Genomic DNA, 22,465 nt, shown 5'->3' on the forward strand with positions numbered 1-22,465 from the left:
CATTTTATAGATATAAAAAATATATTTTATAAGTCATTCTGAGGTCACTCAGCCCACCAACATGCTCCATATTCAACCAAAATATTATTGTTTATTTGTGCTTTGTTTGTGCCGGTTTTTGCCTTTAAAAGTTTTGTTTGTAATTATAGGTGATGGTGTCACTTAGCCCCCCAACATGCTCCATATTGAGTCAAAATAGGCCCATTTGTTTGTGCTGTTAAAATGTTTGTTTATGCTGCTGTCTTTTTTTTAGATATTAAATAATTTTTTATTGGTGATTCTGAGGTCACTTAGCCCCTCAACATACTCCAAATTTACACAAAAATGTCTTGTTTGTTTCTGCTCCATTTGTACCGGGAAAAGTTTTGTTTGTGCTGCTACAGTTTTTGGTACATAATCTACATTCCTACAGGATAGCTCACAGGCTTTACTCTCTTTCCACTATAGCTCTGTATTTATCGGTAAGAAAACCAGTTGCAAAAACTAAACCTTTACTGGCACAAACGGAGAACAAATGATTGAGCTTATTTTGAGTGAATTTGGCCTTTAAAATATTCTATAATATCAAAAAAATTATAGCAGCACAAACATTTCAATGGCACAAACAGAAAACTAAGCCTGTTTTGCATTTGGTGGGGTCCATCTTTACGCAGGTAAAATACCTTTAATCATTTGTGCTGCGGTCATTTTTTAGATAATTCCAATGTCACCCAGCCCCCCAACATGCTCTAAATTCACTCAAAATAGGCCCAATTGTATGTGTTACGTTTGTGACGGTTAAGGTTTCATTTTTGCGACTGTCTTTCTTACCGATACAGTTGAAGAAGTAATGACAGAGCTATAGTGGAAAGACAGTAAAGCCAATGCGCTATCCAGTAGAAACGTGGTTATCAGTGGAGGCTGCTGGTCTTTCAAAGAGGGGAAGCTCATTTTCGGCACTTTTTTTTTTACAAATATAATCTTACTCTGTTTATTAATGACTTCGCTAAAATCAGGTCGACAATATTAGCACTGTCTGTCATCGTGCGCAGTTTCACCCGCGTACGGCGCTAGCCTAGCCCACTACTGTACGATCTAAAAAATATATATTAAACTTTGTAAAACTGAAACAAGGATTGTGGTGTAGCCTATAATTGTGTGAAATGTATGATGCTAATCGGCTAGTAATTTCGCCAAACAAATATCAAGAAATATTGCAGCAGTTTGTCTTTTGAATACACTTGAGAAATCCACAATGGGACTGAGCGTGAAATAGCTTCAGTGACTTCTTATAGTACAGACTGCTGTCAGTCAAAAGGAGATGCAGTTTGACAGATCGTTAGATCCTCCAATCATCACGCGGAAGCCCAGAGTCCGGGCCAGCCCACTCCTCATTCACCCCCCCGAGACGCTGAGTGTCCGTGGGCGGGACATAATCACAGCATTTATCCAATCACTGTCTACTTTCGCAGGCACTGAAGCACTGAAAAAAACTGTTCTAAGCAGCCCCATTGAAGTCAATGGACGCTCTGTTTCAACAGGGAAATGCACTTTGACGCTGCAGGATTGTATGAGTCAGCCGACCTGTAGCTGATTCTGAACTAACTCGTTTTAGAGATGAACGAGTTTTAACGCATTTTTTGTCAATAAAATGTTTACACAATAGTACATATTTGACCATTATTTTTTTGGACATTATAGGGGAAGCCGAGCTTCCCTTGCAGTCTTAAAGACATCCCCACTGGTGGTTATGTACCAAAAACCGTAGCAGCACAAACAAAACTTTTACTGGCACAATCCAGCACAAATTACTGAGCCTTTTTTTTGTCAATTTGGAGCATGTTGGGTGGCTTGTGATGTCTTTACCTGCAATCCAATGTCTAATAGATAAAACACAGAAGCAGCACAAACAAAAGTTTTGACGGCACAAACGGACCACAAACAAACACAACTATTTTGGTAGAATTTAGAGTATGTTGGGGGGGGGGGGGGGGGGGTAAGTGACCTCAGAATGACCTACACCATTTTATTTCATATCTAAAAAATGACAGCAGCATAAACATTTTAACAGCACAAACCAGCACAAACAAATGAGCCTATTTTGACTTAATTTGGAGCATATTGGGGTGCTGAGTAACGTCATCACCTATAATTAAATGTATAATATATTAAACTGAAGCAGCACAAATGAAACTTTTAATGGCACAAACGAAGCACAAACAAAGGAGACGATTTTGGAGTGTGCTGGGGGGCTGAGTGCCCTCAATGACCTATAAAATATTATTTAATATCTTTACATTTATAGAAGCACAAACGCAGCACAAACAACTGAGCCTATTTTGCCAAAGTTCTGTGTTGGGTGGGGTGCCAACTTCAGGCAGTTTTCTCCTGGAGTAACCTAAGAGTCTGACCTTCTGGGCCAAGGTCAATTGAAAGGTACATTTGCTTACATGTATATCAATCTTATGAGTATCTAGATGTAACTAGATGTCCACATGTAACTGGCATACTAAAAGGGATTAGAAGATGAATCGATATTCGTATTTATAATTATTCTCTGTGTAGGTTAATTGTACGGCTTGCGACAAAAGTTAAAATGGGTGGGATCTAAGCAATGACGACATATTGTGTGAGCCAATCACATTGTCAGCCCTGTGTTTGTGAGACGGCTACAAAACAAGGAAGTGATACGCCTGCAAAAACATGTTGCAAAGATGATTAATCTTTATTTAAAAAAATAATATTTATAACACGTAACTGATTGAAGTGCCTTCAAATTTTGGTTGAAATTAACTTGAAGAAAAGTACTTTTTTATTCTGAAGAGATAATCGGTTTAGATGGCTATTGGGGCATCTATAGAACTGCGCTCAAAATGGATCTATTGTGCATTAGTCATTGCAATTTTTTCCATTATAATAGCTATTGGACAAACTCTAGGTAAGCTGTATTATAACTGAAACATTGTTTAGACGTGCTGTGTGTAGTTAGCTAGGCAGCCTTTACAATTTGACGTGATGTAAACATCCGCTTCGTAGATATAGCCAATTATATTTGTTAATTGAACTTCACATCCCTGGTTAAAACTACCGTTAGCAGCCTTAAATTCAGACACAACGTAAAGGAATGTTAGTAATCTACTGCAATTTGTCTAGAAGATAGTTTGGATTATTCCTAATGTTTAGACCAACAGCGCCCTTGCATGGCTGATTATGGGCTTTTCACCTTGTGTAACAGAGCTCCTGGGAATGCCGAGTCCTCTGCCAAGTGCAATTGGACTCCTTTCTTTGGGTGGAATGGCCCTGCTTTGGAGGGAAATACGTTCAAAAGTGAAAGGAGAGAACCGGACCTTGAGTAGTCTGCTAAGTCAGTATTTTGCCGTGAAGTTTGTTAGCTGGTTGGGTAAGCGGCAAAGAGCAAAATTGGAAGCAGATACGCTGAATATTCGGCAAGTCCAGGAAGAAACTCTTTTGAAGCGCCTGCGCAAAAACGCGGACACGAGTTATGGAAAACAGTATGACTTCAGCTCAATTAAAGGTAACTATTACACGTTACAAGATACCGTACTTGTTTAACAAAAACTTATGTTCACATTGTACGGCCACCACGATTTCAAGACCCTTTGATTGATTACCTATGTACTGATGTGGCATATTTGGGGCAACATTTCATGCTTAATATTTTGTCTGAAATGACTGAACCCCAAAAGTTAAATAGTTTGCTTGTGGAAAGGCTACTTAAACATGCACTGTACAGAATCATGCCTCTAACATTTACAAGACTGACATGCCTTGTCCCCTCCTCTTCCCTAACCAAACCAAAGCAGAATAGTATTAGCTAGTCTAGGGTGTGGAGTATGTTTGGTGGGAATAATACTGCTAGTGTCTAAAGGGAGTATGTGGAGAACGGACCTGCAAGTTTAAATGTGGAATATCTCAGGTACTCTGTACAATTTTGGAGATTACATTTTTTGAAAATATTAACTTAAAACATTTACTGCAGAAGTCTTCTGGTCATCTATGCTGGTAGTACAGTAAACATTGTACAAATGGCCCATGTAAATATATGCAGTCTTCAATTTGGAGTTAAGAATGAAATGTCAATCACAATAAAATGTATTTATTTGAGCTAACTGACATTTAAAAAACATTGTCACAATTTGGACATTGTTCCTCCTCCTTAGACTCAGAAGCTTTCCGTGCACGTCACCCAGTGACAACGTACGAGAACTACCGTGAGTTGGTGAAAAGAGTGGCCGCAGGAGAGGAGAGAGTCCTCATATCTGAGAAACCCCTCATCCTAGCCATGACTTCGGGTACATCGGGGCCCAGTGCCATGCTATTGAGCACCAAAGATACCAACACAGAGTTCCTCCTACAGGTCAGTCAGTGTCTATCCATGTTCGCCCCTGTGACGACTATCCATAGCTGCCATCGCCCGTAGACAATAGGCATGTGATGCAGTCCAAACCTTTAATGTCCAATTCTAAATACTTGGCTTATAGAAAGACGACAGCCATTTTTCAATCTCTGCGTTTGCATATTGTTATTGGTCTATCTCACTCCGACCCAGGGAGTGGCTGTGTGTCTGGACACCATGCTGCGTGCCTTCCCGGCCTGCGATAGCCTCCAGCGCACCACCAAGGTCTTCTACTCGCCCACCTTCCGTCAGTCAGAGGCAGGCATCCCCATTGGGCCCAACTCCTCCACCCCGGCCTCATCACGCCACATGCTCAACCTCTACACCACACCTGCCGCCGCTTTCCAAGTAAGGTTGGCACAAGTGTCTTACGGTGGTTTATGTGGTGTTAATTACGGTGGCCCAGAAGTGCAAAACACTGCCATTAAAATCATGTCACATTTCCAATGGAAATCCCCCTTCCAATAACTCACAACATAACCACTAACATGATGACGCCCTCTCAATTCAATACAATACCCCTGCCCAAAATATGAACTCACTCCCCCCAATACGAAACAACAACATTAACAGAAAACGGAAAGGGCTGGTGAAAGATTTTTGTCGCACAGTCTGTTATTCAGGGTGAACAGGAAATGACAGTTTAGTAGCTAGCTGTATAGCAACGGTTATTGGGAGTGTGTTATTGTATTAGTGGTTAATCTTTGTGGTGTTGGGGAGAATATTTATGTTGGAGTGTGTATTTGTATTAGTGATTGTTTTTTGCACTTCCTGGCCACTGTACTTAATGAACAGAAACTAGAATAACCATGTACTTTATCATTTATTTTGGTGCGAAACAAAATGAATCAGCTTACTGTGTTTTTCTTGGCAGCTGAAAACACAGCAGCTAAAGCAACAACACTGCTATGACGCACCGTCAAATAAAAGCATTCAAATGTTAACACACTGGAAAACAAATGTTTTCATCTGAGCACACTTTAACTCTATATTGCAATAATTATGGCCCTTACTGTCTTTTCAGGTGGCTGGTGAGAGGGACACCCTCTATTTGCACCTCCTCTTTGCCCTCAAAGACCCCAGCGTAGGAACATTGGAGTCCAACTTTGCCTCCACTCTCTATTATGCTTTCTGTACCCTCCAGGTAGCGCACACAAATTTAGAAAACAGGGTGAAACTCTATAATCCAGTGCCCGCAACCAGAAATGACGATTTCTACATTTATTTCTGTTTTGCAAGGAGCGTTGGCCCGAGCTGGTGGATGACATTGAGTTGGGTCGGGTCAGTCCAACTCTGACCCTGGAGCGTGGGGTAAGAGCCAGCCTGGAAGGCCAGATGAAGCCCGACCACAAGCGAGCTTCCCAGCTCCGGTCCCACTTCCAGCTTGGCTTTGTGGGCATTGCGCGACGGCTCTGGCCCCAGCTTAACCTGGTGCTGGCTGTGGACTCTGGGTCTAATCAAATCTATGGAGAGATGCTAAGGGATCACTACTGCCAGGGGGTGCCGTTTTACTCCCCGTTCTATGCCGCCACCGAGGGTGAATATGCTAGAGAACCTTTGCACGTACTGTTCCTTAGTGAAGAGGCCGTCGCGCACTTGCCTCACCTGAGCTCCTAAACCAATGCAGCCATTTAAATAAAGTAATGACGGAGAAAGTCCACACGTACTAATACATATGTTCAAACACAATGCAAAATAGTGGCAATAGACAGTGGAAAATACAGACTTACTAACCTATTGAAAAGACTAATGCAGTGGTCTCGTGGCCTGCCTCTAATAGTGTGTTTGCACTTGTGCGGGTACACACAATACCCCATAATGACGGAAGCAAAATATTTCATGTACGTGAGTGTTTAGTCCCTTGGCCATGACGCTCCAAGTTGAGCTCTACAACCTTGAGTCCATCTGTGGCAAATGCAATTGACTGGACACAATTTACGAAGGCGCCCATGTGTCTGAACAGTCAACTGAAGAAGTAGTGGCAGCCTTCATACTTTTGGCTTTAACATAGGGAGAGCCGTATACAGTCATTACAACACAATCCTTTCTCAGACACAGAACATTTGAGTCGTATGATGTTTTTCTGAAAAACTTAGTTTTCAAAATGATTGGGACCCCTACAATCAGTATGCAACAAAGCCTCCCCTGGAGTGGATAACAGCATTGAAATTAGTGGGCTTTGTCATTGTGAAATGGAAGAATTTGGAATCACCAACATATCCTAGAGCTGGAAGTCCGGCCAAACAAAGTGCTCTCCGAGACCACCGGGGTCTGAATAGTTATGCACATTAGATATTTCAGTTTTTCAATAAATTGGCACGCATTTTGGGGTGTTGTGTGTAGATTGTTGGCATAAAATAATAATTTAATCAGATATAAATTAATAGGATAACACAACAAAATGTAGAGAAAGTGAAAGGATCTGCATTATTTCCGAAGGTACAGTACAGTATGTAACACTAAATAAACTGTAGATGCTAAATAAACGTTATATGTTAACATTTGTAACATTAGTTTAGCATTTACAGTGTTAATACCAGTTAAACATAAACATATGAGAACCTGGTTAAAAATGAACAAGTGTAACATGACTTAAGCGTTAACATTCATTAAAAAGTTCAAGTTGTAACACTTGCTTGTGTGTCTGTGCCACTTCAGGTCTGATCGGGGTGAACCTGTGGCCGGAGGAACAGCAGCGTAGGAGGTACTTGCTGTGTCCTCGCTCCATGTTCTGTGAGTTCCTCCCAGGGGACAGTCTGGACCAGGAGCAGCCCGAGAAACACACACTCCTCATGGGGGAAGTGCAGGAGGGACAAAGCTACGAGCTGGTCGTCACCAATGCATCTGGACTCTTCAGGTGAAAGACTGATCAAATTGACCTGAATTGCCCGGGGGTGGAGGGAGGCATCGTCAGTGGGGGTTTTCTGCGCTCTAGCGACTCCCTTTGAGTGAACTTTCTCTGCTGTTCAGTATTTAACAGAATGTAATGCTGTTGTTGTCCAAGTACTCCATGTGAGGGCTGATGTGCCATTTGATTGGGATATCTCCTTTTTATCTTCCAGATATCGTATAGGAGACATTGTGAAAGTGGTCGGCTTCCACAATCAGTGTCCAATTGTAGAATTTCAATACAGGTACAGTATGTTGTGTGTGTGTGTGTGTGTGTGTGTGTGTGTGTGTGTGTGTGTGTGTGTGTGTGTGTGTGTGTGTGTGTGTGTGTGTGTGTGTGTGTGTGTGTGTGTGTGTGTGTGTGTGTGTGTGTGTGTGTGTGTGTGTGTGTGTGTGTGTGTGTGTAAATACCTATATGCTGGTAGGAATAGATGCTGAGGGGGCGGTGTTTGGTTATTTCTGTATTTGTGTGTGTGTGTATGCTTGTTTGTGAGAGAGCGCTAATGTACCGTGTCTTTGTGTGCGTGTTCTGTTTGTATAACCTGTGTGTAGGCGGGGTCAGATGCTGAGTGTACGCGGGGAGAAGGTGTCCGAGGTGATGTTTCTAGGGGCTTTGAAACGAGCCGTCAGCCAGTGGCCCGGGGCCCAGCTAGTCGACTACTGCTGTGCAGAGAGCAGCATTCTGGGTAAGACAACTCTTTAACTCGCTTCTGTTGTAGAGCCAATTGGTGTGGGCTGAAGTTACCCCTAGGTGCTGATCTCGGCTCTGTTCAGTATTTCCCTCCACTACTGTTTTAGGTTAAGCTTTGGGGGTGATTGTAAATCTGTTCCAAGAGACAACTTCACCCCTGAGCATATGCAATTTGGATTTACGTTGAAAAGTGAACTATAGAAAAGTGAACTAGTTTTTCCGATTGGTATGTTCTATGTGTGTTGCCAATTAACTAGTTCAATGGAGTGCGGTTGTTCAATGGAGTGCGGTTGTTCAATGGAGTGCGGTTGTTCAATGGTTGTGGTTGTCTACATATCTTTTCAGGAGAGTCATGTGGCGGTTCTGATCCTCACTATCAAGTGTTTGTAGAGCTCAAAGGTGTGAGAAATCTGACTGAAGAGCAACGCTATAAGGTAGGGACATTTTTCTGTTCACTTTTGCTTCATGGTAATTATAGTCAACATGATGTTGTGTTGAATTTCGTTGTTTCATGTCAGAGCCTGAAGAACTTTCATTACTCAGGGTGGAAGTGTTGTTGAGTTTCCCTCATGTTTCCCTTACCTTACGCACGCACACCTGTTCTCCAGTTGGACCAGTGTCTCCAGGAGGACTCGCCAATCTACAAGTCTTTCCGGTACAAAGGAAGCATCGGACCAATGAGAGTTCAGATGGTGTCAGAGGGCGCATTCAAGGAACTCAGTAAACAAATGATGGCCTTCTCCAACACCTTGGCCAACACATTCAAAATGCCACGTGTACTACGAAGAAAGGAGTACGTTGACTTCTTGTTAGGAAAGACCATCTCCTGAATGCCTACTGAAAGGCGTCGTGTGAAATCTAATCCTTGTGTTGGAGAGAATCTGAACAAATGTCGACTGACTGATCAAAATCACCTTGTACATAAAGAACCACAGTATTATTTCAAGGTCTGTCACCAATAATGCAATTCAGTTTTTAAGCCTGTCAAACATGACCGTGGTTGTGTGTTATGCTGAGTCCTCTGGCTCCTTCACTCTTTTCTAATTCAATGGGAGTCAATGAGCCAAGAAGGCTAAGCTGACCTAGCTATCATATTAGTATCCATGGAGACCCACACTGTTATGTCGGCTTTCGGCAAAAAAAAAAACATTATCAAAAAAAACATTATCACTGAGCAATGCACCATAATACCATGTCATAATATACATGAAAATAGAAAGGATCAATAACACCTTTGGCTACAGAAGTGCAGTTACTTACCTAGTTCCACAGCTTCTGTCCCAAAATTACCCTGTGAAAATGAAGAATTCCAATACTGTCGGAGCGTGTGGGCAACTGTGTCTGGATACACCTATAGTCCGGACGCTGGCAGCATCTGATACGTGGGAGTAACTTATTGACTTCATCTTTGAACCATAAACACCCGTTGTCTGTTTTGATATTAAGTGGCAGTGTTGGATATCATGTGGGAGTTTTACTTTAACAGGTCTTGTAGGCAGAGCTGCCCCAAAGGCGGAAGTAAATGTAATTAGTTGACTCTGGATGAGGCAGGGCTACCATTTCCAATGGGCTGAATGTACTGAGGCTATTTGAACGGGGTAGTGCTTGACCCTTCCCTAGACCCTGACCTGAACGCTTTTAAATGGAAATGGTTTGTAAACTTCCGTTAAGTGACTGTAATGTTCAGGTGAAAGCGCCATGCTCTTCATAGGGTCAACAAATCATTCATTTTTGCCTTCAGGTCATATCTACATTCAGTACATACAGTGTTTGAGTAAGTAAAAGTCCTATGTGTGTCAATCTGGCCTGCGGTTGGTTTTCACATGGGGGTAACAAAATAAATAATTTAATGTTGAAAACTAGATGGACAGTATGTAGAAAAGATAAGGAACCTACTAATTTTTTATAAATGTTTTTGCAAATAGATTTTGACTAAATAATTGGCTGGAAATAAAAATATGTTAAGTCCGATAAGACACTTGAGCCATGAAGTTAGCCCGCTCCTGGTCTACATGAGTTTCTGGTCTACAGGAGTTTTATTTATCAAAGGTACATGCACACAGACTATATACACCTTTCGGGCACCACTTTTCCTGCAGATGTATTTATAATAATTTTTATAATAACCCTGCCTAACAATTAGTGGTTTTGTACAATATTGCAGCCAAACATTATTTTTAACAATTGTAATTAAAATAATGTGCCTATAGGAGACTGCATATTGCAATGTAGCCTTCTGTTCTGTGTCGTGTGTGTGCGTTTATTCCTGATGCAAAAAAATAACGATCACAATGAATACATTGCTTCTTTATCCATAATCAAATGCTTGTAGAATTGACTTTACAAATCATAAATATAGTATCACCCTTATTTGTGTAATGTTTTATCTTATTTGTCAAATCCAATCAGCTAAACAGGAGGGTGCAGCCAATTGTAAAGAGGTAAATTGAGTACAAAAACAGAGATTGCCTCAGTTGTGCCATAGAGACGGAAGTAGGTCTCGTCTGTATGACTGCCATTAGAACATCGGTATCCTGCATGGACACCGCCATTCCATCTTCACAACTGACGGATTCCTCCTAATGACCCAGTAGGAGTTGTGATCACACAACCTCCAGGGTCCTCAGAAAGGGAACAGACAATGAAGTTAGAATGCCCATCTAGTTGACCACAATAAAATTGCTGGAGACTTCAGCGAAAATGTCAGTGCTGGCACTGTCCACTTTAAAGAATCTTCTTCACGATTTGCTCGGCAATGCTGTTGACCTGTTTGAAAATGACTACAGCAGTCACCGGGAGGGATCAGCCAATGAAGTATCAAAGCCTGAACACATTGGATTAACCTGAATTGTTAACTGAATATCATGATTAGTTGATTTCTGGAGTAATGTGTGATAGCTGGGTAAAAGGTGTTGCTAAATCACAAACCCCTCCTCACTCCACTCTAGGCTCTCCGTTTGAGCATATATAAGAATATACAGTTGTAGTCAAAGTTATTGGCACTTTAATACTGTTCACTAATGTATGAATTCTTTGAATTAAGAAATAGTTTTGTATCCATAAAAGTTTTTAATTGGTTTGCAGCTGAAATAGTATTAGCTTAAGAAATGCTAAAATATGAAAAACACTGTCACCTTCAAGTTGTAGTTAGAGTAGTTTCAATCAGGTAATTCCCTTTTACTTTGCTCACCTTTGATGAGTTCTGGATGCCTGTATGAAAGTCAGTCATTCAACCAGTTTGAATACAGAGAAAAAAGATTCTCTTATATTGTGTCCCTGAGTGTACCACAATGAGCATATAGTAAAGAAATACTACCAGAGAATTGTTTGAGGTCTTCAGCAATGGATAACCTCAAGGCTACAAGTCTATCTCCAGAGAATTTGATATTTCTGTTTCTGGGAAATGTTATTAAGACGTTTAAGGCCCACGCTGCTGGTGCCAATTTTTCTGGACATTACCACAAGAGATACTTTAATGAAAGATTGTTTGAAAGTTGAAGGAAGCACCTCGATCAACCTCTACTTATATTTAAACTGACCCTCAGCCACTGGGACAGCTGCTTTAACCATCCATTGCCTACTCAGAGGCCTGTATTGTGAAGGCACAGGAGGACTCCAGTGACGAGATACACTAGAGTGCCTGACACACAATCGGGACCATCTCCTTTATACAGATGGGATCACTTTAGAGCTTTTTGGTTAGTACATAATTCTGTTGTTTTAGAAAACAAAAATACTTTGAAATTGCATCACAATCTCAGGAAGACCTGCTATATTAATTGTTCAATTGTTCATGAGGTTCATTCATTCAGAAGAATTGGTAGGAATTAGTACATTTGAATTGATTAAGATATGTCAGCAACATGACAATGGAGGACGTTCCAAGCAAGTGTGTAGTGGATGCGGGCTGGTTTGAGATTCCCAGGCATTCATTAACTACTGTAGACCCTTAAGAGTTGTCCATCCCTGAACTGAACTCCAGGGGGCGCCAGTAGCCTATGTGAGAATGGAAAGCTATGAGTCAACAACATTTTTTTTTTTTTTTACGTCAAGGACCCCAAAATCTGTTGAGCCTGTTGCCAAGGGGCCCCTACATTTTAATATATCTGATTGACCTTCTATTGTATTACTTAGGCATTAATAATATTAAGTTGGCCTACTCAATATTAATACCTATGGAACATTATGCAAATAGTAATTAGAGTTCACTACAGACATCGGCAAGTTAAATTCAAGCATTTTCAAACATGGAATTGGAACTCATGGGCTTACTGGTACATTTGTTGGGTTAATGTAGACGAAACTCCACTAAACACTATGTAAAAAATAGTTCTGTATACATTATAACTTCATGCATTACATGAATACTCACATATAATAATCAATTAAGTGTCAATTTGCATTAATGTGATGATTAAACACTAGTAAAATATGTCAGAATATTGTAGACTGAGGTAGACTGGATGCATTGTGATTTCTGCTTTTTGTAAAAATTCACGTTGAAGCCAAATGTCATTATAGCTAACATGGCAATGACTGCACATGGTTTAGCCACTAAGAGTGCAGAAGACTACTACAGAGGCCCACTACCCCTCTCACTACCTGATCATAAATGATTGGATACAAAAATATGGTAATTGTGGGTGGACAGGGGAGACAGAAATATTGACATATTAACAATCTTATTTCTGCATGTTAGGCCTACAGTAAAAAGCAGAAAATCTGAGATTTCATTTAGTAAGTGTGTGTATTTATTATTGTTTTTATTCTGAATTATTTTTGCAGACTCCTTGTTGAGTTGCCCTGTTCAAATATAATGATTCTTCTGAATGAAGAGTATGTTTATCATTCTTTTCTCCAGTCCTGCATGCCCTTTGTGCTCAAAATGGGCTAGTATTTTTAGAATGTCCTGCTTTGCTGGAGATTTGACACAGCTCTCAATCTATTCTGGCTTCTTACTGTGATTAGGCAAACCAAGACAAAATGACGATAGCTAAATTTACCCCAGAAAGATCTCATTGCTCCTACCCTTCAGGTTGGCCATCTGAAAGATTCCAAAATCCTTGTTAATAAGGCATTGAACCTGTGGAAATGGAGAGTACAAAGCAGGTCAAAATTCTTAGCATTTTTCATTGCATTGTTAAAACCTGTATAAAATATTTTATGGTAATTCTCTCCCATGTCATCAGCCAAAATAGAATATACAAAATTAGGCTTCAATTGAAGTTAGGACTTTCCCTTGGTTTAGGGTCCAGTTAGTTATAACAAAGGTCCCTTCTGGAAAGCATGGCATATTAAGCCAGTCGTAGTCATACAGCACTGCACCGCCACCTTTTATTATAGCCTATTTGCTCTGCACAAAAATGTTGTTAGGTTATATTCAAACACTGCTTCAGTGTTATATTCAAACACTGCTTTAGTCTTAGACAGCTTAAAGAAAACATGAAGCTGCCAGGGTTTATCACATACAGTAAGAATATCAGTGACAGCGGATCAAGACATTCAACCCACGCTTAAGGCGTAGTCCCTGATGCGCGTATGGAGTCCTCACATGCCCAGAGGATTTAAACCACACAGCTCAGCACATCTGCTCAGATTACTGGCTAAATCAACTTAAGCAGCCGCGGGTATTTTTCAGAATGGTGGCCTTAAGGATTTCTCAATGGCTTATATAAAGACCACAGTATCCTGTTGTGAGGTCTTGATGTGAATGGAACGTACAGAATGCTGAGACCAACATGCCAACGAGAAAAATGCTGTGGTGGAAAGTTACTCTACAAGCTCCTCACCCGAATGCTTAAGATGACTATTTTTAAATATACCAACACAAACGCAACACCGTTCCAGCCCTTAATAAACTAACCAGTGTGTTATAGGAAGCCCAAATGCCATTTGGCTTAGCAGCACCTATACATTTAAAACCACTGCTGAACAGAGGGCCAGGGTCATTCATTTGACCTTTCAGAAGTTTCAAAAAAACGACATCCAGACCTAGAAACACAATCTGACATACCTACTGAAAGAGACCTCTAGGTGAGTCTGGGGTCAAAGAGCAATCTCACATTAACCTGGGTTAACCTTAACCTGCCCGCTACAAGTGTTACAGGAGCTGGTAACCTCAGATGCAATGTTCTGGAAAGCGAATCTGCATCTCTGGCTCTGCTCTGCCCGGAGGCAATGGCCTTGTGCGACAGAAAGGTTTAGAGCAGGGGCGTGGGAGCGTTGGCGACATGTTCCCCCCAATGTAAGAAGCTGATGAATTGGTTCCCCCCAAAATATTAGGATTTTTTTTCAAACTACTTAAATGCCAATATGGTTTAGGGTGATCACGGGAACTCCATAATGGAGTTGTCTCTGTTTCTGAAACAAGGAGATGGATTCTCTATAATTAAGGAGTCAAGACAATGAAGCCATGTTAAAAATGGACTGCAGCAAAAAGCAGAGAGGGGTTTGAAATAGGTTTTTGAGATGAACATTTCTTCTCCCACCCAGTCTCTCTTTCTCTTTCTCTTTCCTCCTGTCTCTCTCTGTCTCTTTCTTCCTGTCTCTCTTTTCCTGTCTTTTCCTGTCTCTTCCTGTCTCTCTTTTCCTGTCTCTTCCTGTCTCTCTTTTCCTGTCTCTTCCTGTCTCTTTCCTCCTGTCTCTCTCTGTCTCTTTCTTCCTGTCTCTCTCTTCCTGTCTCTTTGCTCTCTCTATTATATATTAGTGGTGGAGAACTCATGTATGTTGCTCCTCACTCTCTTTTCCCTTATACCTTTCTATCTGTACGTTCTCTATTTCTGTCCTGCTGTCTCATTCCAGCGCTCGTGACTCCTCAGTGCAAATGTGAAAACGATTCTATCCATCACCTGGGCAGCGCAGTGCCCCCGCTCGGTCTCTCTTCATTCCCTCCCGCATCACCCTCCAGTCACTCCAACCGCACTCTCTTTGCAGTCCATTTAAAGGCATTTATTAGCACAGGAAACGTTTGTTTACATCGTCAAAGCAAGTGGAAAATAAGAAAGGTACAATAAATAACCAAATGTAGAATAGAAAATGTATAAGAAACGGAAATTCCTGGTTAACATTTAACACACGTTTCAATCAAATAAAAGGCATTTTAAAAATGATGCGTGAATGACAAAGGGAAAAAACTATAAATTAAGAGATGTTCATAATGTCGTTGTGATCTGCTGGTTGCTGTTTTCTCATTTACATTTGATGTTTTAGTCATTTACAGTCATGGCAGTGGGTCACAAATCTTGCTGCTTCGATTGCACATTGCAATATTTCGTCTTTTGAGTTTATCACTGTTCGATTTGAAATGTACTCTTCTTCAGTGTATCCCACCTAACTGTCTCTCACTACAATCTTTCTCCAATGTTGTCCCAATCTTTCCCCATGCCCTGCAGCTGCAGAGCCCCTCTCTGACATGACTTAGGTCTGCGCCCTGTGCTGCCTGTCTTCCTGGACCAGCCCAACTCTCTACAGGACACCTTACAAAGGAGAAATACTCTCTGCCTAACTAGAGGAAGCACATTGAGGTGTATTAAAGTTGATGATAAATGAATTTAACAGTATGAAGAATCCAACACGGTAAATGCATGACTATTTCTTGGTAAATGATTTGAGATGCCAAAATAACATCCTTGAACTTAGGTTTCGTAGATGAAATGGAGAATGTTTTCTTCTTCACAGAAATCACACTCTTTGGAAGTGCTATGAAGCTTTCTAGTGGAAAATCTATTGAACTCACAGGCCAGAAGGAATAAAAATATGTGGTTAGTTATGCGTTTAACTTAAGACTTCACCGCAAAACATCTCTCTCTTAATTTTGTTTAATCTCTGTTCTAGCGGCTTTCCTTGTGAGGTGACAGATGAGATTATTACAGAAGAGGGCTTCCATAAGGAATGCAGGGAACAGGTAGTCTGGAAATGGCATTTTCAAACTATATTTACTGATGATACACAAACCATTGAGGAACCAGGCTCACACTGCATAAAAAGCATTTTCAAAAGGTCCTTTGCCGTGACATTGTTCATTTTTGGACAGAAAGTATATTCCAAAACCATTTACTTGTTTTCAACACCCCATAAAAGATGCAACACAATTCTTCCATAATGCATGCTTAGAGTTATCTGCATAACTGCAAAATGCATGGTCATAAAATCTTGAAACGCATGCAAGGTTTTTTTTCTTATCCATCCCAAAACGTGTCCAAGAGCAGCTTCTTATTGCTAAAGGGGAATAGTCCAATAAAATATGATGAAATACAACACAACACTCTTTTATTGATATCCCAGCAGGTAATCCATCTTTTTCCTCCACACGGACAGCACAGCATTAACTATATCAGTATAGGGTGTAACAGTCCCGTCAACAGACAATCCCAGAGTCCCCCCTGCCCCTCTCCCTCCCCACCCCCCTTTCTCATCCATCTCCCAGATGAGACCAGGTCCCCATAGAGAATGCCGACCGTGTGAAACCTGAGAATCTCATTGGCTGAGCCGCCGCAGGAGTGGATGAAAGAGGGAGTGGAGAGAGCGCGAAGTGGGGGGGGGGGGTGGTGGGTGGGGTGGGGGGAGGCAGAATGAATAAGCTTAAGAAGATGTAACTGTTCTGCCAGCCACAGCGACTCGGCAGAAGGGGGAAAGGGAACGGCGCACAAAGGAAAAGACGCTTTGCCATCTTGTGGACTCTCTCTCGTGATAACGGAAGCAAGGCTGTTGGACTGAAGAGGAAGACTGTTGCCAGTAGGGAGAGGGAGTGCAGAGGCAACTGAAACAAGTGGGCACAGTATGCACCTGGACAAGTAGCGTAGATGACTTCTGGACCTTTGCAACACCTGAACAATCCGACTTGATCCCTCTTTTGAGGGGGCGCACCCGGACCCAGCTGAGTGCTTCTGCAGTGCTGGAGCCGGAGTGGACGGACCTGGCTGAGATTTGGCGTGGATGGACGTTGAAGCGGTGACCTCTTTTAGATGTGCCTCTACCACCTCACTGCTCTTGGACCGGCCCTGCACCACCTGGTACCCCCTGAGAGAACCCAGAGGACACCCTGGTACCCCCTAAGAGAACCCAGAGGACACCCTGGTACCCCCCTGAGAGAACCCAGAGGACACCCTGGTACCCCCCTGAGAGAACCCAGAGGACACCCAGGGACCCCCCTGAGAGAACCCAGAGGACACCCTGGTACCCCCCTGAGTGACACCGTGGATGGTGTGGTATGGTGTGATCGTTGCAGTGTCGTTGCTGACCTCAGATCAGGGACAACATGCCGGTGATGAAGGGGCTTTTAGCCCCCCAGAACACATTTCTGGACACCATCGCAACCCGTTTTGATGGAACCCGTGAGTACCTTTATATTCTGTAAAATAACATTGCATGAGGAAACAGTCTTGTCCAGTGTCCACTATTGCTGCAATTCCAAAAGTGTAATATGCTTGGTTCAGAAACAAACAAAAAGCATACATTTTGCCCTGTTTTGATCAAATCATGCCATAGTGTACTTTAATGCTATACAGCTCCTGAAAATATGCTTTGGCCACTTTGGAGGACATTCATTATCGACAATGATATAAGTTATATTTTGAGGGCACATCACTTTTCATTATTTGGAGAATCTCAAGGAGGTTTACAGTGCCTCTGCAAACAAATTGAAAACACAACAAGTTGAAAAGGATAAGCCAAGTGCAACTATACATGCCTGATGACTTTCATCAAATTATGTTTTTAATGCTACATGCATTCAGTCTGAGTCAGTTTCTAAGTAATTTCTGCTTATTTCAAACACATCATCTCGCATTTGGATGGTCTTTAATCAGTCCAAGAATCAAAGCCAATGACCATTTCCGAAAAGCTGCTTTGCCCTTGTTTGTTCATCGTGCTGGCTAAATGTCACACCAACAAATGTTTATTTTCCACGCTGATCTGCTCCCTGACAACTTCTCGAATGTGAACACTTTCAAACCACTCTGATTGGTCTCAGAAACCGATTGGTTGTGCTGGAGCAATGTGGATGGGTAGCCAGGCAACAGCAATAATAGATTCACAAGTGAATATTTATTCAATCCAAAACAAAAACTGTTCTATTGTGTTGGACATTTCTTTATCTTCTTATAAAATACATTGTGACTGAACACATACAGTATAACAACTATTTAGATTTTCTTTCCTAATTAATTTGTTTTCACAAAGCGTGTGTGTGTCTGTGTGTGTGTACAGTACATCAATTTTGCTATTCTTTCACTGGAGCCCATTTAAACCGTGCCACAAATCTGTGGTTTTAGACATCTGTGTTTAGATGAGACTTTCAACACCATGCTGCATAGCAGAAAGACATTGTTGGTAATTACAGCAGGCAGTAATTTGGTTATACTTATTTGGCAACACGTTACATAATACAAAATGCTTTCTATACTAGTTAAAATGATGTATTTCTGTTTGGCATTGTTTTTTGACAGACTGAAATAAAGCCATCTCAATGCTAGTATGGTAGCTGTTCTAAGAAATGTCAAGCCATCATGCTTGTGCTATTGACAACGGCTCCAAAAACGACCCACAACTTCCTTCAAACTATATGTAGAGGAATAAAAATGTGTTTGTCTGACTGGAAAAAATGAAACCCATAGGCAAAATGTTTCATCATTTATTGCTATTAAGTATTACTACATATTTTAGTTTTGTTAAGAGCTTTCTGTTTGTCTGACAAGGCTTATTACATATTTTATACTCAACTGTGTTTGCCTTTTTAATATGCAATAACACAGTAAACATTATGTAATCATAAAACGTTAACGTAAGCTTGACAAATCAAAGTTGACAGCGATGCACCTAGGCAGTAGGGTTATCTCAGCAGGGCTGACCATGGCCACAGTTTGTACGCTGTCATGCCATATAGTGTCAATTGTGAACAAGCTCTCTCTCTTGTTTTGTTTCTGGTGGAAGGACTCCGGGGACAGGGAGGTTTTTGCTCAGGGAGCCAGGAGTGTTGTTGCTAGCTGTCGATTCACTCCAGCTTCCCTCGGTTACCCTTTGGAACACTGATGTGTCGTGTTGCCTGACAACGCAGGTATTCCGCGGACCAGACCGTCAGCTGTAGCTCAATTAGAGTGTTTCAAAACCTTTTTGTGACAGACCTGTGGTGAGACAGATATAAACATCACAGTGAGAGGGATGACACGTTACTGTGTATTCAACAAACGCTGTTGATAGTAAGGTGTGATTGTACATTTTGAAGCAGCGAGGCAACGTCTTTAAAGAATGCTCAAAAAGTTGTCTTCTAAGCATTTAGCTCCAATGCGCTAATACTGTTCAGGGAAAAGGATTGTGGGATTGTGAATCTTATAGAATGAAACCGTATTAGTAAGTCATTGATGGGATGAAAATGAAAATTTTTTGAACACTTTCCCAGCCTTGCATGGGAGAGGTTACGTATGAGGGACGCCATCCAAGATATGTTTTAGTGTCCAGTAGGCCTTGATAGATGGTTATATTGTGCACGGTGTTTAGTGTGTTGAGCTGCCCAGTGCCGGGAGGCCCTATACTTCTTCTGCATGTTTTGAAGGTCAGGGCATAATCTTCAAAGATACTTCCAGAAGGGTGCCAGCCAAACAAACATGCAAGGCAAACTTTCATCACTCTTACTGCACAGAGGGCAATTGAGTTCATTTCTCAGTGCCTTTTTGGGTGCGTTTTTACTCACACTTGTATAATTCTGGTATAATTCACAATTCCAGACGTGGATATTTGTATCAGGCCTAGTTAAAAGTGTGTTAAGACTTTACATTTTTTGTTGTATTCTTTTTGATTACCTTTCAATTGATCAAGTCATGATTTATTTATTCATTGTCACTTTTTATAATTTTGTGGATACAATTAGAAATTGTTTTGTGTGAATATTTCACTTTTGTGGTTAGAACAGAACCTCTCTTTTAACCTCTCTGTTACCAACACCCCAAGGAGAACCACCAGGACAGGGCCTGAGAAAATGGGGATCTTGAACGCAGCCCAGCTGCTACCCCCTGATGAGGCATACATGCTCTCAATCAGGCCTTGTTAGGGGGAGGATAAAAGTGCCCCAGAAAAAGCAGCACCAGACAGAAAAGGAAGGTAGATACAGAGAGAGGCAGTACCCTGCACTGTGGGGTTTATGTTTTGTTTAACTTACCTATGCTATTTCTTGTAAATGAAGAACACTGGCACTGTGTCTGTTCTCTGTCTCTCCCTGGCAGAATGCATCCAGATATAGAGTACTGTGCAAAAGTCTCGGAAGTCAACCTAAGGCCATTTATTTAGGTTGTGTTATAATAATAAAATAAAAATAAAAATATATAAATACATTAATATGGAAAAAAAAAGAAAAGACCACTGCAAAATTCTCTGGTTTTACTATTCATAGGTATGTGTTTGAGTAAAATGAACAGTTTCGTTTTATTCTATAAACTACTGACAACATTACCGCCAAATTCTAAATAAAAATATTGTCATTTAGAGTATTTATTTGTAGAAAATAACAACTGGCCAAAATAACCAAAAAATATGCATTGTTTCAAATAATGCAAAATTACAATTGCCAATTTTTAACTGAGTTCAGAAATCAATATTTGGTGGAATAACCCTGATTTTTAATCACAGCTTTCATGCATCTTGGCATGCTCTCCACCACTCTGTCACATTGCTGTTGGGTGACTTTATGCCAATCCTGGCACAAAACTTCAAGTAGCTTGGCTGTGTTTGATGGCTTGTGACCTTCCATCTTCCTCTTGATCAGATTCCAGAGGTTTTCAATGGGGGTCAGATCTGGAGATTGGGCTGACCATGCCAGAGTCTTGATCTGGTGGTCCTCCAGTCACACCTTGATTGACTGGCTGTGTGGCATGGAGCATTGTCCTGCTGGAAAAAACTATTCTCAGAGTTGGGGAACATTGTCAGAGCAGAAGGAAGCAGGTGTTCTTCCAGGATAACCTTGTACCTTGATTCATGTGTCCTTCACAAAGACAAATCTGTTTGATTCCAGCCTTGCCGAAGCATCACCAGATCATCACTGATCCTCTACCAAATTTTACAATGGGTGCGAGACACTGTGGCTTGTAGGCCTCTCCAGGTCTCTGTTTAACCAGATGACCAGGTGTTAGGCAAAGCTGAAAATTTGACTCGTCAGAGATGACATTACTCCATTTCTCTATGGTCCAATCCTTATGGTTTTTGCAAACTTCAGCCTGGCTCTTCTTTGCTTCTCATTGATGAAGGGCTATTTTCGAGCTTTGGACGACTTCAGCCCTGCCTCTAGGAGCCTGTTTCGAACTGTACTTGCCGTGCACTTCACCCCAGCTGCTGTTTGCCATCCTATGGTTGTTGAGTTGACAGACATCTCGGTCACTGGACAGTCGTTTTCGCCCTCTGTCAGTCTGTAGCTTTGTTGTCCCCAATGTCTGTTGCTTGACCTTGTTCTTATGAACAGCCGTCTTTGAAATTTTCAGGATGGAAGCTACCTGACACTCACTATATCTCTCTGTCAGTAAAGCCAGAATTGAACATTTATTTTCCTCACTCAAAGCGTTTCTTTTCAAGTCTTTTGTCATGCTGAATAGTTATTTTTTTTATTCAAATGACCTTTGAGCTACTAGCAATGTTTTTGCCAACCAGCTGGTCCTATTGCAAGAGGATAGTGATGACCACAGAAGTGGTTTTTATACTTTTCCTCATTAAATAAGATTTGGTTCAGGTATTCACCTAAACAGTACCTCATTAAATAAAATGTGGTGTGCCTGTGTTGGAATTTAACAGACATTGGAATGGAATGTCTGCCATTACATGTAGAGATGCTGATTTAAGAAAAATTAGGAGTGTTCTCTTAATTTTTCCCAGAGCTGTATGTATTATTTTACAATTAAACACTATCCAAATAAATGACTTTACTTTGACTTTCAGATGCCTAAGACTTTTGCACAGTACTGTATGGAAATATACGTTTCCTATGGAATGTGTGCGCATGTGTCTGTTTATTCATGCATGTGTACATACTTTGTGTCAAAGCTCCAGTGTGACTTCCCCAGTAGCAAATAGCAGGCAGGTTGGCAAGCAGCAGTCCGCCTGTGGGTAGCATGGTTATTGAGAAGCTGTGAGCTGAGATAAGAGTCCTGTTCATACGCTCCTCCTGCTCACTCTTCCTTGGAAAGGCACATCAACCAAGAGCAGACCAGGCAAATGGCAGCACTTCATTGAACCAGGTGCTGGTCATTGTTAACAGGGTGATCAATGTTGAATTGAAAAGTTGCAGACTCCTATTAGTCAATTAAAATGATAGGATTAAAGTGTGTGTTATACAGGGTATATATGACAATGCCTGGAGTTTGCTGAATGTGTCAATCTTGAACCAGGTTCTATAGTCAAATGAGGGAAAAGAAAACAGCATTTTGTGCAGAGCTGGGTTTGGTGTAAAAAAAAGAAAAAAAAAAAGAGAACAGGTGGTAAAGAAAATATTCTAACGCCCCCTATAAATTGTG

General features: G+C 41.2%; 2 protein-coding genes across 2 annotated transcripts in view; both read left to right on the forward strand.

Annotated features, from left to right (window-relative positions):
• Positions 1-2,651: 2,651 nt before the first annotated feature.
• Positions 2,652-10,346, forward strand: ghdc (GH3 domain containing). The gene is made up of 11 exons (XM_010899795.4): positions 2,652-2,917; positions 3,215-3,514; positions 4,161-4,357; positions 4,550-4,744; positions 5,421-5,540; positions 5,636-5,933; positions 7,055-7,253; positions 7,459-7,530; positions 7,838-7,971; positions 8,322-8,410; positions 8,585-10,346. The coding sequence occupies exons 1-11, from the start codon at positions 2,818-2,820 to the stop codon at positions 8,804-8,806; spliced, it is 1,926 nt and encodes a 641-aa protein (XP_010898097.2). The 5' UTR covers positions 2,652-2,817; the 3' UTR covers positions 8,807-10,346.
• A 6,742-nt stretch (positions 10,347-17,088) lies between these two features.
• kcnh4b (potassium voltage-gated channel, subfamily H (eag-related), member 4b) overlaps positions 17,089-22,465 on the forward strand; it is a 65,586-nt gene continuing 60,209 nt past the window's right edge. Inside the window, exon 1 of the mRNA XM_013131950.4 lies at positions 17,089-17,308. Within this exon, the coding sequence (XP_012987404.4) occupies positions 17,233-17,308 (76 nt within the window). The 5' untranslated portion in view covers positions 17,089-17,232. The remainder of the gene's footprint in view (positions 17,309-22,465) is intronic.

This window comes from Esox lucius, chromosome 5 (assembly GCF_011004845.1).
Source record: "Esox lucius isolate fEsoLuc1 chromosome 5, fEsoLuc1.pri, whole genome shotgun sequence".
Lineage (NCBI taxonomy): Eukaryota > Metazoa > Chordata > Actinopteri > Esociformes > Esocidae > Esox > Esox lucius.

What these genes read in the sequence shown, in the direction of transcription:
- ghdc (XM_010899795.4), top strand. Translation starts at nt 2,818, where the DNA reads ATGGCTATTGGGGCATCTATAGAACTGCGCTCAAAATGGATCTATTGT. An exon ending in CACCTGCCGCCGCTTTCCAA is followed by an intron (nt 4,745 to 5,420) that starts GTAAGGTTGGCA and finishes CTGTCTTTTCAG; the next exon opens with GTGGCTGGTGAGAGGGACAC. An exon ending in ATTGTAGAATTTCAATACAG is followed by an intron (nt 7,531 to 7,837) that starts GTACAGTATGTT and finishes ACCTGTGTGTAG; the next exon opens with GCGGGGTCAGATGCTGAGTG.